General features: G+C 46.1%; 5 protein-coding genes across 5 annotated transcripts; 1 reads left to right on the forward strand and 4 right to left on the reverse strand.

Moving 5' to 3' along the window:
- Positions 1-168: 168 nt before the first annotated feature.
- F5J12DRAFT_503259 (uncharacterized protein) lies at positions 169-1,125 on the forward strand. Its single transcript, XM_051739755.1, has 4 exons — positions 169-256; positions 488-609; positions 674-767; positions 818-1,125. Exons 2-4 carry the CDS (start codon positions 493-495, stop codon positions 1,075-1,077), a joined length of 471 nt encoding a protein of 156 aa, XP_051595060.1. The 5' UTR covers positions 169-256; positions 488-492; the 3' UTR covers positions 1,078-1,125.
- Positions 1,126-6,653: 5,528 nt separating this feature from the next.
- F5J12DRAFT_897894 (uncharacterized protein) lies at positions 6,654-7,123 on the reverse strand (the record flags this gene model as incomplete). The annotated part of the gene is made up of 2 exons (XM_051748065.1): positions 6,654-6,921; positions 6,972-7,123. The coding sequence occupies 2 exons, from the start codon at positions 7,121-7,123 to the stop codon at positions 6,654-6,656; spliced, it is 420 nt and encodes a 139-aa protein (XP_051595061.1).
- A 1,117-nt stretch (positions 7,124-8,240) lies between these two features.
- Positions 8,241-10,933, reverse strand: F5J12DRAFT_929954 (putative metabolite transporter; the record flags this gene model as incomplete). Its single annotated transcript, XM_051749515.1, has 17 exons — positions 10,831-10,933; positions 10,739-10,764; positions 10,662-10,688; positions 10,187-10,241; positions 10,009-10,133; positions 9,897-9,957; positions 9,821-9,845; positions 9,621-9,701; positions 9,402-9,433; positions 9,288-9,344; positions 9,198-9,259; positions 9,118-9,170; positions 8,889-8,925; positions 8,706-8,827; positions 8,624-8,644; positions 8,421-8,561; positions 8,241-8,363 (listed from the first exon to the last, which is right to left on the reverse strand). Exons 1-17 carry the CDS (start codon positions 10,881-10,883, stop codon positions 8,241-8,243), a joined length of 1,101 nt encoding a protein of 366 aa, XP_051595062.1. The 5' UTR covers positions 10,884-10,933.
- A 239-nt stretch (positions 10,934-11,172) lies between these two features.
- F5J12DRAFT_864053 (acid protease) lies at positions 11,173-14,125 on the reverse strand. Its single transcript, XM_051746987.1, has 14 exons — positions 13,734-14,125; positions 13,598-13,668; positions 13,388-13,525; positions 13,255-13,323; positions 13,062-13,163; positions 12,878-12,976; positions 12,667-12,800; positions 12,535-12,611; positions 12,446-12,479; positions 12,340-12,388; positions 12,235-12,289; positions 12,055-12,182; positions 11,964-12,000; positions 11,173-11,897 (listed from the first exon to the last, which is right to left on the reverse strand). The coding sequence occupies exons 1-14, from the start codon at positions 13,925-13,927 to the stop codon at positions 11,405-11,407; spliced, it is 1,680 nt and encodes a 559-aa protein (XP_051595063.1). The 5' UTR covers positions 13,928-14,125; the 3' UTR covers positions 11,173-11,404.
- Positions 14,126-14,135: 10 nt separating this feature from the next.
- Positions 14,136-17,393, reverse strand: F5J12DRAFT_864064 (ras GTPase-activating protein). The gene is made up of 10 exons (XM_051746988.1): positions 17,074-17,393; positions 16,887-17,020; positions 16,390-16,830; positions 16,090-16,329; positions 15,881-16,033; positions 15,672-15,827; positions 15,512-15,616; positions 14,744-15,459; positions 14,566-14,692; positions 14,136-14,512 (listed from the first exon to the last, which is right to left on the reverse strand). The coding sequence occupies exons 1-10, from the start codon at positions 17,219-17,221 to the stop codon at positions 14,417-14,419; spliced, it is 2,316 nt and encodes a 771-aa protein (XP_051595064.1). The 5' UTR covers positions 17,222-17,393; the 3' UTR covers positions 14,136-14,416.

Below are 17,393 nucleotides of genomic sequence, written 5' to 3' on the forward strand. Positions count from 1 at the left end.
ATGTGAGTGTGGTCATGGTAGATGGTAGTGGATGAATGCTAACTATATTCACCCCTGCTTTGCTTGCATGCATAGAATGTGAGTGGATAGATGAATGATGGTAGCCATGGATGGTTACTGGATTTGATTTTCTCTCCTACCCCATTGCATTTGCTTTCATAGGATGTGAATGATATTGTGGCAGCATCTGTTGTAGGAAAATGTATACTTGCAATCCTTACTATTTTACTGTTGACCTCTGGGTCTTAGAGAGTGAGTGATATAGACACTGTCTATTTAGCATGCTTCTCACAAGGTCTTCTTATCAAATAGATGGTGAGCTTGATCATTGTATGTATCTCTGCCATATTGCTGAGGCATTGTGTTAGGATGTAGGTGCAGGTCTTCCCATGTAGTCTGCCTTTTTCTTATTCCTCCACCTGTATCTCTCAGCATGTTAGTTGCAATAATTCCTCTGAAATCCTGACAAAGATTAACCTATTTCCAGATTGTATGGTTTCTGTTCCAAATCCTGCACTCATCCATTGCCCATATGTTTTACAGTTGGTTGGTCACTCTTTTTCCTACTTCAACATTAGTTTCATTTTACCCTTGATATCTTGTCAGGCGGTATGTTTCAATTCTTTTTTTTCTTTGCTAGCTGCCTATGATGTGTTGAATTGGTTGGTAATAGAAACCCATCAAACATAACAGCACTTCTATCTCCATCCCTGCATTGTCCACATCACAGCAGCATCCCCTGAAGGCACTTGTAGAACATGGCATTGGTAAATTATCTTTTCTTGCTGTTGCTTTAATCTGAAGCTCATGATTACAGGTTGTGTAATTGTCTTTGAATACTTATTTTTCCAGTTGCAGGTCAAGGATAGGGGTACTACAAGGGGGGATTTGCCACAGCATCTGACACTGATTGTCCAAAAATATCAGAAATCAGGTGTCCAAGAAATTGTTAATGCATGCATTGCGGAAGCCTTCCAGCAACATGGTGAATGGGTGGATGATTTATGCCCCAAGCTTGTGGGTATAGCACAGGCACAGGCACACCAGATGTGTAAGACATATTCTTTACCACAATGATGGAAGTCCTATTTGAATTGTCCACAGCAAAGACATTCCTGGAATGAAAAAAAAAAAAAAAAAAAAAAAAAAAAAAACAATTTCAGCTCTTATGTACCTCACTATTCTTGGTGAGTCCCTTGGTTTCCATCTGCTAACCAGTATGAAGGTTTAGTTTGCAGCATCCCAGTGCCTACTGGTGTCTTTTGAGAAATCCCCTATTGCTGTGGAAAATCATGTGAGATTTGGAATCTGTGTATTATTTTGTAAATCCATGTCTTGTCATGTAGTTCTGTCCCACCTTCAAATTTGAGACCTGATTTCTTGCCATCAGTTGTTGGGAATTCATGCTTCCTTTGTATAACCCCATATAGACTGCTGGAATATGGCAATTTATACAACAATTTCCCAAGTCTCATATACATCCAAACTGCCACCACAATGTCATATTTCTCACAAATTTGTCCAGTGCTATTAACCTTTGAATCACAAAGCATCCATGTGCATTCTCTTGTAAGGGGATGTTTTCACTATTCATGGAGTCATTATTCTGAGATGTTTTTGGCAAACAAACTGTAGATAAAGCCAGAAGGCCAATGAGGTCTATGTATGGTCACAAATAAGGGTAGCACATTGGGGTATGGGACTACTGCTTATCATCAATTTGTATGGTGTGTTAAATATCTAATCCCAACCTCTACTGCAACATGCCTAGTGCAGGTACCCCATGGTATTCACACTGTTGTACAACAGAGATAAAACTTATTTGCAATATTTTCTGAGCCTTGTAACATAAAGCATTGGGTGCACTGAATGCTGCAACCCCAAGATGACTACTTGTTCAGGAGGAAATTTTTGCAGAGGCTAGCATGTTCAATACCTGATTAAGAGTATCTTTGAAACTTGCAGAATATCAACTGAGCACTCAACAATCAAGGAAATCCTTGAAGAGGTATGTTGCATGGAAGTGGTGCAGAAGGCCATAAGCATGCATATGAGAATGGGCCATGCTGGCTTTGGAGGGAAACCTCCCAGGGATGAAGCAGTTCACACCCATGCAGCAAGAAGAGTGATCAATACTCTTCATCTAATGAAAACCTTAAATATACAAAGAAAGGGGTTACCATTTATTGAAGAAAGACAAATCTTCCAATGAAGAGCAATGGATTCCTGAGGAAGGATGGTGCAGACAGCAGTCTTGTCAATGAGAACAGGATCACTTGTATGGTAGGGGTAAACAACCTCAGAAGTTCCTAGCAGGGATCACCTGCTTCAATTGCAACAAGGAGAGCCATATGGCTCCTGATTGCCTCTTTCCTCAAAAGGATAAAGGCAAAAGTGTGGCAAAGCTATGATTGTTCACAGTCAATGTGTCAATGTCCAAGAGGACACACAACATGGACATATGTACTTGCAAGGTGGATAAGATGTAAGAGGAAAATTTGGGTGAGCTTGACAAGGAAGAATTGGTACAAGATATGAGGCAAATATGGATGTTAACCCCAAAGATATGGAGCAAACAGACATTGACAACATCTCAAAACACCTTCAAAACATGTTCCAAGGTGGACAAGGATGACAAGCCTGTAGCCTACTTTGGTGTGTGTTGTTTTTTGCATTTGCCATTCCTGTTATATCCCAGCAACCAGAGAATTCGATTAGCTGGTCTTTGGACATGTTGGAGATACCACATATGTAGACTGGCCTACCTACCAAGGTACAGACCATTCCATTGAGGAATGAATGAGTAGTGACATGATTCATGTGTAGCACAGCCACACTATGGGATAGCATTCATTCAGGGGCAGCTTAGTCACATGCCAGGTTCACAGTGAGGTGAGTACAGTCATGTGATGTCACATGACATGGGATTCCCATCCACATGTCACTACTAGGATCATGTAACTGACCTTTGTGGCAGCCAATCACATGACTGAGCAACCCAGTGACTCTGTCATGCCCATGCATTCATCCTAAGTCCCCAGTCACTCCACACACTACTCCACTTAGACACTTACCCACTCTGCACCAACTCTGCCTGCTCTCTACTCTTTACAAGTCTTCTCCACTCTGCCTACTGGCAGACTTGGTACTAGCCTACCATTGGACCACATGGACTGGTCTACAAGAGGTCATGTGACCCTACTGTCTAGCCTTCAACCTTCTCCTTGACACCATGCAGTCAGGTACTCTGCAGTGTGCACACCTTCTGGTTTGGCACCTAGACTGTTTCTATGTTCTCTGTCCACCCTTCATTTGTTGTCCAGGAAGTTTTCACTTGAGATTTTTCAAGTCTCTGTATGTCAGTTTTGATTCCAGTTGTTGTACCTCAGTAGAAGTATAAAAGCATGTACAGTACTCTGCTGTTCCTCAGTATGAATATCACTGAAGTTCCTACTCCAATCCTCCTTTGTCTTCTCTCTGTTGGAATTATCTCTGAACTTCCATCTTGTCTCTACCTCTGAAATATGAGGGCTGAGATCATGCAAGGGGGTAGTGCATGAGCTAAACCTGACACCCTCACACCATTCTGCTTCTGTCTCAGCAGACTTTGTCTCTGCCAATCCTCCACTAGTTGGAGTTCCATTCATCTGTGTCAGACTTGCTTCCATACCTCTCCCCAGACCCTAATCAGCATCAGAGTTGGTTGGAGTAGGCCCAGACTTGACAGACTGCATACCAGCTGTCACCTGACTGTTGTTTGCATCCTCATGTGACCATGACACACAGCCTCCCATCAGTGATCCTTTGTCATGTGACTTGAGCACTACCACTTGATGCTACACTTTTTGTAGTCAAAGGTAATCAAAAATGTACACTACCAAAGTGTAGCAAAGGCTACACTACACAATGCTAATAACTACTATAACTGGTGTGGCACTGAATTGCTACTGCAGGATGTGACAATGGAGTGATTTCATCATAATAAAGGCTTTAGCCCCTGATTGTGTGATCATGACAGCATGTTTATCTTATCAGAAGGTGGAGATATGCATGAGAAAAACACAAAATACTCAGAACAACACCATTGTTTACACAAATTGTCACATTGCCACAGTTGGATGGAGATTACCCTTACCTGCTTGGGGAGTCTCCCTATCCTCTTGGATATTCCCCATACCTGCTTGGAAATTCTCCCAACTCACTTGGAGAATCTCCACAGTTGCATGTGTTACATGTTGACCTGCTTGCCTACCATTTTTGTCTGCATATGGGCTATGTGGCATGAGTCAGAGTGTGCTTCAGTGGTGTAAACCAACCAAAACCAACACAAAAGACAATGAAAGTGAGTGGTGGTGCATCTATGCAATACCTAGATGGTGGAAGGTCTTATTCAGGTGGGTTTTTGTGAGTTACAACACTCAAAGATGAGTGCTGAGGGTTGGGGGTACTCCTGACAAAGAAGGAGCAGTAAAGTGAGAGATTGTAATGGGGTAGACTGCTGTCACCTACAGAAGGAAGGATGATGACTTAATGTGGTATTCTGAGCTGTACTGAGCTCAGGGAGGACTTGGAGTGAAGTATATTGATGATAGACAATGATAAGTGAAGTAGATGATAGTTAGACCCTTAATAAAGCCTCAGCTACCAAAGTCAATGAATGAATTACTGAGAGATGAAGAAATGTAAGCAAGAGGGGCTCTCTGATGTCTTCTTCCTTGCAGCTATCCAAGTACAGTGATATATATATATATAGTACAAGGGCATTGCCTGTGGAAAACAAGGTCCAAACACTTGGTAAGTGATTGGTAACTGATAAGTAAGGAATGTAAGTGGTGGGTAATTGACTTAGAAAGCATTGGTAAGCATTGGTAAGCATAAATAAGCCAAAAAGCAAAGAATCAGTAAGCAAAGTCAAACAATTTGTAAGTATTGGCAATAGGTGAGTCAAGGACAGTCAGAATATCAAAGTATGAGTCAAGCATTGTCAGAAACTGAGTAAGTGCACTGGAATTGCATTAGGGGGAAGCTGTGCATGTCACATCTCAAAGGAATCACTTCTAGGCCAAAGTAGGATGACAGAGAGGCAGTGCTGATCTGATACTGATATAGGACATCCTATAAAGGGACTGCAGGTGCCAGGTGTCAAAGGGGATCAAGCTTTGGGGGTCTGGGTGACAGGAGAATAGGGGATCACATTTCCCTCCCCCAAACTGTCCTCTCAGTGAGGCAAATAAAAACTTCATGAACAAGACTCTGTTGGAAGAGAGGATGAAAGGGGAGTGTCTTCTGCTGTATCTTGCAACAAGAAGGCAAAGTGTGCATCATACTCATCATGGATGCAATCAGGGAGAGTGGAGAACAGTAGATTATACTGTAGCTGTTGCAATTTTGGAAGAATAATTGATGAGACTGGTATGAAGATGTTGCAGGGAGCAGGGAGGAAGGATCTGTATGCTTCTTGGATTGGAGAGACTGAAACAACCACATAAGACCTTTTTATCCAAACAACAGACCTGTGGCAACTAAAGAATGTCCTCCTGGAGGCCAAACTGAGAAAGAGAACTCCAAGCCAGATGGGCTGAGAGGGGTCAGACAAGGATGGGATGTACCAGGATGCTTCAGGACAGGTGCTAGTAGGAACTCCTGGTAAATATACATAGCCATGGCCCCTAGCAAAGGGGACAAGTGAAATGATCAACATGGAGGCAGCCATATCAGAAGAATTAGCAAAATGAGTGTCTGTTGGAGGGAGTGCTGTAGAAACATTTGGATTGTGAGGATCTTTCCCAGTTTTGGAAGGTAGGATCATGTGGCTGAGCACTATAAGCAAGTGTGGGAATGGTGTCAGTATCAGCAGAAACAGGGGAGATATGTTGAAAACCAGAATGCTGTACATGGGCACTAAGAATTTTTATGGGTGCTTAACTTGTTTCCTTCTCTTTTCTTTGGCACTGATGACTAGTTCTTGTGCAAAGGATGACTGCCAATATTCCTTGCTGTCTTTCTACACATTAGGGCTCCAGTCTTTCATCTCCATTCATCAGCAACATCCATGTCCATGTCACCAAACACCTTTGGTGTGGGACAGTGGTCATGTGCATAGGGGTTGGATTGGTACTTGTGGTTATGTTCATCATCTGGAGCATGGTCTGGATTGCACTCCATCCTTGGATGCATCAGGTGAACTCCAACAGTCCCTACAGTGTTATTGGCTTGTCATTGACACTGCATCCAACTGCAGTCTAGCTGTCTACATGTACATTTCCCCTATCCCATTCCCCACCTTACTGTTGTATAGTATATTTGATATGTTTCACCTTCATCATGATTCTGCCCCTTGCTGCACCTGTCTGATTGTGCAGCCAGTTCAGGCCTCATTTTCCACAGTTATGAATCACTCTGATTCATTTACATTTCATTGTTTAACTTCCACAGTGATTAGCTATTTACAGGAGTATTGTATGCCTCCCCCAGAAGGTATATAAGTAGAAATACAGTACCCTGTGTCTTTAGTTTTTTGCCACCTTGCAACTGTCCTCAAATATAGTCTCTCTTCTTGCTCCTCTCTGCATTGGGTGTATACTCCTAATGGGAAGGACCTATCAAAGTCAGAGGCAGTAGGACAGCCATAGGGGTTACAACAAGTTCAACCCTCAGTGTGACCCTGTGACCCTCTGTCCATTTATTCCTAGTCCATTTGATGAAGTCACCATGTTGGAGCATAACAAAGGTGAAAAATTCTGTTGGTCCTTCCCCTTGTTGACCTTTGCACCAGCCTTCAAGCCAGCCTCAGCATCCTTCCCATCCCTGGGCCACCAGCACTTCTCCTTCAATTGGTTGCACTGCATGCAGGTGATGCACTTCTTATTGCTGTCCACAAGAAACTTGCAGACAGCCTTGGCCCAGGTACAATGAGTACAGCTGGGAGGGTTAAAACAAAATGAAAATTGCATTGAGAGGAATGAACTCACCTGGGGTCCATTACTACCATCTTCACCTCTGCACTGGCTTCATCACTACTGCCAGCCTCAGCTTTCTCCTTAGCCTCAGCCTTGTGCTTGCACTCAGCCTCACACCCTTCCTCCTCCTTGCACACCTTCTTCTCCTCAGCCTCCCACTTCATTCTCTCTGCCTCAACCTACTCCCTCTCCTGTCTCTCAGCCTCCAACCAGGCCTGCTCCTCCCACTGGGCTTGTTTGGCTGCCTTTCATCTTTTCCTCTCCTTTGCCTTTGCCTTCATCATCTCCTCATCATCACCAGTATCATATTTGATGGTGTTGTGGGTCCAGTCAATGATCTGGCCCTCATTGTTGCTGTTGGTCATGGTGGTTGGCCTTGGATTGGACATGATGGATGGAAAGTGAATGAAAGACACAAAGGGCTTAGCAAGCCAGGACTATCAAGTTTTTTCAAACTCAGCCACAATTCAGGCTCAGCATACTGCTCTCACAGGGGTCTCATGGGTTCAACCCCTATGAAGGGAGATACTGTCATAGCCATGCCTCAACCCCAGCTGGACTCAGCCTCACACTCATTCAGTCCAGCCTTGGCCTTGCCAAACACCTACCTCCAGATGGTTGCAGGTAGGCACTGCTTTGCAGTGTTCATATGAAGTATCATTTCAGTTGAGGCCAACCTAGCCTCATACCCAGTCTGCCCTTGTCTCTGTCCCAGTCTCTGGTCATCTTTGTCATGTTTTACTAATAGTCTCTTACCAATCATGTGACCAATCTTCATGAGACTGGCATTACCAGTCTCTGTACTATAGTTTGTCTCTAGTATATAAGCTTGTGGATACTCAGTCTGTACTCTTCAGTCTGAAATCAACTAAGTCTCATCTGAAACATCTGTCTTGGCCTCAGACTCAGACTGCAACCCATGCAAGGGAATAGCACTGCATCTCCAGCCACCAAGTCCAATCAGTCCCCTATCTGTTCTTGCTCCCCTTTGGTTTCCTAGTGCCCTGGCCTCATACCCAACTCAGACTCTGGACCAGTCTTGACCCCAGACTTCCAGACTTGACAAGTTGTCATCATGCTCATCAAACAATGCTCTTGGACCTCCTTCCAGAAGAACATTCTCCTTAGTACATATCCTCTTCCCATCAATGAAGATACATATATACAAATAGATAAACTCCCATTCACATTGTGCCAACAATCTGGGCCTGAATAATAATTACACTTGGAATGTTCATTATAAATGGAGAGAGCTATCAAAGGATACAACAACTAGCACTATCATGCAATTTCACTATTGTGCAATTGCCACATGTCCATCTCATTATAGATCACCTCCTCAGCTGGTCTTCCAATGACCATATTGCTCACATTAAGTCCATTCTCTTCCAGGTATTGATGGAACTTAGAAGGGTGTCAGTTCATGCCCAGAAAAGTAACAGAGGGCAGGAAATAACACACAGCTTTGTCTTCAGCTTTCAAACTGTCAGGTGTAAGGGGTTTTATCAGGAAAAGTATCACAATAACACTGAGAATGGCATGGCCACTACCAATCCAGAATGGACCAGTACTTTCCCCTTGCAGTTTTTGAACCACCAAAAGCTAAATGAACAAATCCAACTGCATGAGTAATTACACTTTCTGTTAAGTGCATCAAAACACACCATCAATGATTTGTGGGAAGACTATAGACATTGGAGATCAGTTTCTAGAGCTGGATTGAGCTAGTCTTTGTGTGGTACATACCCCATAGTTCCAATAAAAGCACCCAATTTGCCAACTGTAGCTGCAACACTGTAGATATGTCCACTGATATGGGCTGTAGGGACCAATTTTTGCTGGAAGAACATGGAGGCAACTGCCAGGGCCTGTTTTATGGCAACATATAAACAGACCTGTCAACCATGTTATTCAACTCTTCAGACTCACCAACTTCACCAAGAGTTAAGAATATTCCATAAACAACCTGTATAATGCTTGAAAAGGTACACCTATGAATTCAAACTCAATGGGCTTACTGCAACATGTGGAAATATGGTTAGTGAGTGGGGTGTGTATGGTGCCCAAGCTGAGGCCAATAATGGCCTGCAGGAGTGAACCAACAATCTGACAAAACAGGATCTGAATGTACATGGGTCTGGCAGTGTGCACTACATACCATGGTTGTCTTCACACCAAGGTAATCAATGAGAAATGTGCCAAGCACAGTTCCTGCAGCAGAATCAGCTCACAACAAACCAGAAAGGCTCAGCAGATAAGGCACCTGGAATACAGAACAGACTACTGGAATTAAAAACAACCTGTACAATAAAAACTAGACAGGCTTACTTGATGACAACAGACCATCCCAACACAACTGATAGGGATGAGCTGCCCCCTGTGACACTGCAATCCAATCAGTGCCAACTGCCTACTAAGCATGAAATACTGTACAAAACTTACTTGTTGATAATCATGGAAGAGTATATGGCAAACTATGGCTAATCAGCAGCCCATTGACATAATGGAGTCATCTTACTGGGTACCTGGAAATCTTGCATCAGTGCCATGCCCCTCATGAGCCATTGACATGCACATACATTATGAAATCATAAATAAAACTTGTGATACCACAACAATTGAATATCAAATCACCACCCAGAAGTCAACATGACCACCCACCATGCCAATGACAACCCAAGAACACTTTTCCAGTACCACTTCATGGTGAGCCATTTCAGGATATGCACAGACTCCAATAATCTGAAGTAGGATTTGGGCATATGCCAGAGCAAGCAAGGCATATGATACAAGGGAGCCACAATCTTGCTTGACACAACAAATGCAGGGATAGCACCAAAACCAAGTGAGAGACCACAGACCAAATGGAGGTGCTGCTCTCCAAAGCTAAGTGTGATAAGATAGAGGTCATCACAATGTCATGAGAGACAAGCTTACATCCAGTACAAGACAAGTGGGACAAAACCAGAAAGCACAAAACCAGCATTGATCACAGTTTCTATTGAGGATGAACATGGACATTGACTGAAGAACCACACACATTACTCACTGATACCAACCACCAACCACCAGTGCTGTGCACTTTCAGTAATGCCATGCTGCCCCAGTGTCCATTCTGAAGCAAAAACTGAACCACAAGTGTGTCCTGCACCAACACCCATGCCAAGCAAGAAACTTTACAAATGCATGATTGGAAACAGCTTTGGCAAAGGGGGACCCATGCTTACTGTGCACAACCAAGCATTCCAACGAAATAGCCAACAATAAGACCCTCCCAACTGCCTACCAGACGACCAGGTATTGTGGATGCAATAGTGACTGAGAAAGATACAGCTACCTGTATGCAGCACTTAGACACATAAATGAAGTCATACACAGTGCCGCACCATGCGCAACAACACATCCACCCTGAGACTACCATCAGAAACAAATGCAAAGAGCATAATGAGCACAGTCCCTTTTGGGGGTTAGTCTGCTTGTGATGCAGGTATGGAACAAATTGTGACTTGCCAGCAAACACAGCACCTGTCAACACATTGCTGTAGTGTTGTAGCCCAAACTGGCTGGATATTCACGAGACAATACTGATGGTAGTCAAATAGTGCCTTGTGGACACCTCAGTCAAGGGATATACATACGAGTGATGACTGTGATAGCGAAGTCAGATTTGGGTAGAGATCAGAGCAGGCAGAACACACGCACCTGCTCCAATGACTGCAATGTTGTAGCCTACCCAAAGTCAGTGCATCTTTAAGGATAAATAAATAGACAAACAGTACCATTCGAAAATAGTGCTATACCACGGCTGATAGGCCAAGTGAAACTTCCTGTTAGTTCCACGAACCGGTGACAGAGTGCGACAAAACCTTACAAGTATCGTAGGCCGAATAATATAGCTGGAAGTCGTTCATTTGTTACAGCCATTTTGTAGGAAACTGATGAGTAAGTGGCAAAAGCTTGAAGGATGATGAGTCGAACGAAGCAGGGTACCCGGGCAAGGTGAGCCTTGCTCCTTATAACGGTAAGCGTGTTATAGGAGCCAACACATCCACCCCTTAAAATGACCCCTCTACTCCTTTATTTTTTCAGGGTTCACTTCGCATGATGGCCCGTTGACGGTGAAGCTCGAAGGAAGGGCCGTCGTGCTTTCCTTCGTTACGTTACCAAGGCAAGATCATCATTGTCCCCCCTCGAGAGGTAGAATTTTTGACACCATTCATCATCTTGGAAGTTTCTGATTGTATGGATTTCTTGAAAGTAACCAACATCCGCTGTTAGCCCGAACCATTATATCTTGGTCATTCTACGAGCAAGAAAGAGGGTCCACTAGATGTCGTAGTACAAACGATCGAATCTGCAATGTCAACTTTACGGCGAGGGAACAAAGAGCGACAAAAGTATATAGTAGCACTGCGAGCGTACAGATTTGTCGGGCTGTCCGAATGCTATGATAATATCCAAACGGCCGTGGTGACCGTGATAAATAACGAGCTCGATAGTCCGAAGTAAGGTATTCCCAGGGCTTGTGCACCACTCCACCCAGGCGGGACACCAAGGGCTGTAGTCGGATCGGAAACGTGATACGTCGACGTGACAGACTGGCCCTCTGAATTTGTGTATATCGTCGTATACGCATCGTAGACCTTCGGGAGAGCGGACGCGTTCACGGTGGGTGAAGCAAGAATGGGGAAGTAAGTGCTCGTCGCCAGTTCAGATGCAACTATTTCTCCAAACGTCGCTGGAACCGAGGTGTTGAACGTGTATGGTGGTGTGGTATAGGACGGTGTGGCCAGGACATAGTTTGGAAGGACCGTTGCGACGGTTGCTGATACGGACGAGAGGAAAGCAGAAACAGCGGTAGGGGATTCGACGGTAGCCGATGCATTCGATAGCCCATAGAGACCAATCATGGGAGGTTCCTCGTCATCGATTCCATAACTGCGAACCAACACGGCAATATACCCATTACACCAAGCAAACTGCGAGAGGTTCTTTCCGACTCACCTCCACACAGAGTACACTGTACGCAGGAACGGGGTTCCTGTGGACGCCTACAGTCAGCAAGGAGAAGCCAAAAAGGAACGTCAACCTTCACCGAGTTGCCAATCAACACCATCCGAACTCGGCGGTAACGCCTTCGGCCACGACAGACACAGGCCTGGGTTGCTGGCCGCAGGACCAATGATATAGTCGGTGGGCTGCAGCACGAATGTGTTGTTATCCCTAAAAACAGCGGTGTAAGTCTTGATCGTGTGATATAGAAGAATATACGTACCCAAAGGTAAAGGAAATGGTCGGAGATGAAGTACAGGGGATGACCCACTGTCCACCTAAAAGTACGTAAACCCCCTGATCGTATGTGACGTCGTTCATCACTTACTTTCATCGACAAGCCGACTCCCCGGAATGAGACCATAAAACCGCGTTACCTGCAATTAAACCCGGCATTTCAGTTCTCTCCGTGGACACTATAAAATAGCACCAACATCTTGATATGGGCCATAGATACCAGGTGTCCCACTACAGGAAGGCGTCAGTCAACGGCCTCACGCACTTGCAAAGAAAGACGACTAACATGTCCAAGAGTGCAACAGAGGAGTTGTCGGTTGGGGTAGGATACGTGGGTATAGGGGTCAGACTCGTCCCGTTGACCTGCTCGAACGGTAAGCAAACGAAGCGCTGAAATGCTCGTAGTGATAGTACGTACCGAGAATCCCGTCATGTAGATGGACCAGTAGAAGTATCCCGACGTGTTCGTCTGCGTACCAATCGGGGAGAAAGGCACCACTTCGTTCCAAATGATATTGCTGACATTCTGGACGACCGAAACGTCGATGGCACCTAACATAGCATCGCGCATCGCGTGGTCAGCCGAGCCGAGCCGGTCAAGGTGCGACACCCTCCCAAAGAACACGCACCAAGGGCGAGGGTACCGGTCGCATTTCTCGTGAGACTCAATCCGAATATAGGATACTGGAGTATGCCTTGCGAAGCCAGCGTCGCAAAGAACGGTGTGGCTACAAGCACCCGAGGGGGGAGGGAGGGGGAAAAAAGGATGTCCAAAACACGTTTACAGACCACGCATACACGCCCAAGACGCACCATTCGCAGTAGAAGCATAAATTTCCGATAAACGAGGAAACCCGAGCCCCAAAATCCCGCTAATTTTGTCGACCAGGGTGACGTTGGAATTCGTCACCAAGCCTTGTGGTGAGGGTAAGCAAATGTAAGTTGTCGACGGCGCGACGAACGTGAGGATTCGGATATCGTGCCCACAACATCCTAGCTTACTCACCTATAGCCTGATTGGGGGCTGTCACGTTCGAGATTTGGATTGCCTCTCTAGCTATGAAGCCAGAAGCAGCTTGATGATTCGTTAGTCGGTTAATTCCTCCGCTGCACTGCACGCATAAATAGATGCGCCGTACCTGTTGTATCCGCATAACTGAGATTAAATACGCTGGCGTTGTTGTTCACACTGACGAACGTCGGACTGTCGTACTGTAATGGGTATCTGGGGACCTGCATACAGGTCGGAGTCGTGCAGGCAGTCGATATGAGCCAGGCTAAACTCCTCCCACAAAAAAAAAAAAATCAAACACGGCTCGACGACGAGCCGAAAAAGAAAGTGGACGCACAGTCAGCAGACCCAGTGTCGATGGTTGCACGAAAGGTGATCAGGCCAGCTTCAAGAACGATGTAGTACGTCCTATGTAGGAGCCCAATTAACAGTTTGCGAGAGATATGTATGTAGGCCATATATTAACCACGCACCCGTCGTCGGCCAGAGTAACTGGAGTTACTCCAGATCCATTGGGCGAAGAAGAGTTGGTGCCGTTTAGCTGGCCTCCTTGTTGAACGCTCACGATATTCGCTAGGGAACGTGGTGCGCCGATTCCTTGACAGAGTACGCAGTGCAGTAGTAGTAGGACGGCGACGGTGGGGAATGACAACCACTGCAACGACATCTTAGGCTTTTTCGAGCTGCTTTCTTCACGGATACATTCGCAGGAGGCTCCAAGCCCGAGTAAAGAGTGGATTAACTGATCCGGGATATGGTTGACAATAGCCCGTTGCGGGGAAGTTGGGCCGCAGCATGGGAACCACGACGACCCAAATTTGCTAAGCCCCTAATACTGAACGACTACAGGGGACTTACTGCAACCCGAAGATGATGTCGGCCGCATGCACGAGAGACAGAGCGAAAGTTCCACTGGAGTAAAGAGACAGGTATCCAGAAACATACATAACTACACTTGGTGTGGGGTAATACATCCAACAAAGTCACAGGGAGTCAAGTACGAAGAGGTGGCCATACTAAAAGAGAAATGGGAAATAGAACGAAAAAAAAAAAACGAGTGACAGGTATAACAAGTATTCAATATGACATAAAAACGAGATGGAGCGGGAATTCTCCAAGATAAGTAGGTAGAGGGAGGACACCATAACGCAATCGATCACCGTTTTGCAAAAACCTTTTTAAGAAGAGCCAAAACTTTGGGTACGTTCAGCTGAACGTACTCGAGATCTAAGAGGTGTTTGTTATCCTTTTGCTATAAGCATAGGGTGAGAAAAGCGTTCTTCCAGGAGATCATCCAGAACCAACCTTCTCTAGTAAGTCGTCTATCTTGAGGTCCATCTCGAGGATGGCTTTCTCGCGACCTTTATAGTGTAATGATATGATAAACGCCCCCGGCGAAGGCGACGTGATGTTAAAGTAAATATTAGGACGCCTATTGACCAACTCGGTAAGAGTGAAAGCGATCAGCAACGAAAGCACTCACCGGCTATCGGGCACGTTGCTCTCGACGATGATACCCTCCTTCTCAAGTTGCGCATGCGTAAAGCGATACGGTCCAAGAACGACAGCTTTCGAAGGCTTTCTCTCCTTGCCACCTACAGTGATAACTCCAACACCTATCGTGCTGCCTTTATCCTTGCTAGTCGTTAGGCGGACATTCTGCAGGTAAGCCTTGTACTGCTCGAGTTGGGTACGCAAGTAACTGTTGTGGTCGCAGATCGTCTTGTATACTGCCTCGAGAGACTTGGTTTCGAGCAGTACCTTCTCTCGCAAATTGCCAAGGTGGGCAAGCTCAGCAGCAACTTCTTCTCGCATGAGCTTGTGCCCATCCGCCGAGTCGATAATCTTAATCTCCTCCAGCTCGCGAAGCATCTCCTTCACCTTAATTCCCTTGCGAACGAGAGTTGCATCCCTCGTGGTGGCTGCCCGTTCCGCGATGGCTGCAAGGTTGTACGGCTGCTGGTCAGCAGCGCCAGGGAGTGAACGTATGAGTTGAACGAGGATGGACTTGGTCTCCATATAGAGCATTTCGCTTTGTGAGACAGAGTCCATGAGAGCGGTGTGCAGATCTTGTACGGGGGTCTCCCAACGGCTGTAGAGATTGAGTTCGATGGTACGATTCTCTTTTCGGGGGACTTGGGCGGGTGCTGGACCTAGCTCATCCGTAAGGATACGGAGATGTTGTTTGTCATTTGGAGACTTGAAACCAGGGATTAACAAGCGAATGGTCCGAGAAGTAGCATGGACTTACGAGGGTTTCGATGTGCTGTAATATCAGGGAGTGGGTGTTGTACAACTCATTCATGGTGATGTGGATGACCAAATCTTTCTTCGATAAGGCCATGTATTGATCCATCTGCGGAGAGAACGGATGAGATGATTACGAGCAGAACGAAGCAAACGGCAATCACCTCGAGAGATTCAAGGAAGTCGCCGACCTCGCACAAATTATTGAGGAATTGGTTGATACGGGCCTTGTTGTTCTCCACGAACGGATTTAGTGTGATCATGTATGCTTCTTTGGCGTAAGAGGGCTTGTTGGCGAGGTTCTGAAGCATTTTTGCTATCTTTGGAGAGGGTGAGGTAACGTTCAGCGGAAACGGAGATTCCGAAAACGTACCAGGGTCAGCGTTCGACGGGGATGCTTTGCGGGCACGGAATCCACAAGCATGTAGGCTTGAGGCGTAACTATCGCAGGGTTGATGAAACGCAAGAAGAAGAAGCCTCCTATTAAGGAACATATGGCGTAATCCGTTGCTTCCGGATACTTGCGCTGGAAGGCTGGCTAAGTAACGTGAACGCCGGGGTTCGGTAAAAGCTAGAACTTACCCGGGTCAAGCTTCTGATTTGCTTACATATCCACCGGATGCCGTACGGGACGGTCTCCATGCTTTCGATGATAGTGACAAGGAAGCTATTGGCGATTTCCATTAGCATCGTGAGGCGTGGTGCGATAATGGCCTGGACGTCCGGGTTCTCCGCTGCGAGCTCCGGGGGTACACCACGGGGCAAATTTGGCGGTAGTGAGCCGGTCTCCTCTTCAATTTGATTGATCATCTGTTCGTAGACCTGGACGAAGTGGGTTGGTCAACTACGTGGAGGTTGCTGAGGCGCAGAGGAGGCATATACCTTGACGGGGTTAATCTCGAGATTGAGATCTTTGTGCTCTATGAGGCTGTTAATGCGCTCTGCGAGCACCGACTTGAGATAGCTTTGGCCCGGGCCTCGCCGAGTGTAGGTGGTCATCATGCGGGAAACCGGGGTGTTGGCGCGGAGGAGGGATCCAAATTCAGTTGCGGTCTCAAACTGTGCGGATAGGACGGATTGGAACATGGTGAGGAGTAAGTGTTCTTCCCGGCTTTCGTACTGGTTCCCGTACAGCGTGAACATGACCGTTTGGAGAAGGGTGTCGATTTCGGAGAGGCTGACAAGTCGACAGAGGGCTGCGATATGACGAGGTTCTGACTGCAAAAGGAAAAAGAGGTTCGAGTATTGCTGAAGTTTACGGTCGTCTGGGTAGTGACCCTCCGTCGGATCCACTTCCTCGAGTGTTCGTTCCACTTCGCGTTGCTATCCAAATATCCATGAGCGACGGGGAGATAGAATTAGCGTAGACAGTCACACACTTCGTCCTCTGCCATGCGATTGTGAATGAGAAGTGCTATTCTGGAGTCGAGATAGCGGACGTCGCGCTCGAGAACGAAATTTTTCTTTGACTGGGAGGATATCTTTCCCTTGAGGTCCCGTAGCCGTTTCTGGGCTGTACAAAGAGAGGGTTGTGGTGTCGAAGTAGCATGGGATGAGCAGACGCACCTCTTGCGAGATCGTCTTCGACCTCCACGTCCTGCTCTGCAGCCATGCTGAACAGCGCGGTCACGCTGTATCGATTCGTGTTTCTGTTCGTGAGTCGTCTTCCCATGACAGATCCCGGGGAGGTCGGTTGTTGGTCAACGAAGGCCATAGCAGTTGTTGCGACAGTTAAATTGATGGTTGGATTGAGGTGGGCGGTGTCAAAAGATGTTGGCCACCGTCGTGGCAGGAGAGATGGATGATGGCCGGGATGTACAGGCTGAGCTAGCGGGTATAACAACAAAGAACTGATAGTGGGGTGGAGGTGGAATGCAGTGGCTGGG

Source organism: Pisolithus orientalis (assembly GCF_024613125.1).
Source record: "Pisolithus orientalis strain OTSU chromosome Unknown F5J12scaffold_62, whole genome shotgun sequence".
NCBI classification, from domain to species: Eukaryota; Fungi; Basidiomycota; class Agaricomycetes; order Boletales; family Pisolithaceae; genus Pisolithus; species Pisolithus orientalis.

Coding starts and splice junctions, on each gene's coding strand:
- F5J12DRAFT_864053 (XM_051746987.1), bottom strand. CDS start 13,927: ATGTCGTTGCAGTGGTTGTCATTCCCCACCGTCGCCGTCCTACTACTA. Junction 12,290..12,339: donor GAGTCGGCTTGTCGATGAAA/GTAAGTGATGAA, acceptor ACGTACTTTTAG/GTGGACAGTGGGTCATCCCC. Junction 12,183..12,234: donor ACCATTTCCTTTACCTTTGG/GTACGTATATTC, acceptor CGCTGTTTTTAG/GGATAACAACACATTCGTGC.
- F5J12DRAFT_864064 (XM_051746988.1), bottom strand. CDS start 17,221: ATGGCCTTCGTTGACCAACAACCGACCTCCCCGGGATCTGTCATGGGA. Junction 15,828..15,880: donor CCCGTCGAACGCTGACCCTG/GTACGTTTTCGG, acceptor CCCTCTCCAAAG/ATAGCAAAAATGCTTCAGAA. Junction 14,693..14,743: donor AGCAACGTGCCCGATAGCCG/GTGAGTGCTTTC, acceptor GTTGGTCAATAG/GCGTCCTAATATTTACTTTA.
- F5J12DRAFT_503259 (XM_051739755.1), top strand. CDS start 493: ATGGTTTCTGTTCCAAATCCTGCACTCATCCATTGCCCATATGTTTTA. Junction 610..673: donor CCTTGATATCTTGTCAGGCG/GTATGTTTCAAT, acceptor GGTTGGTAATAG/AAACCCATCAAACATAACAG. Junction 768..817: donor ACTTGTAGAACATGGCATTG/GTAAATTATCTT, acceptor TCATGATTACAG/GTTGTGTAATTGTCTTTGAA.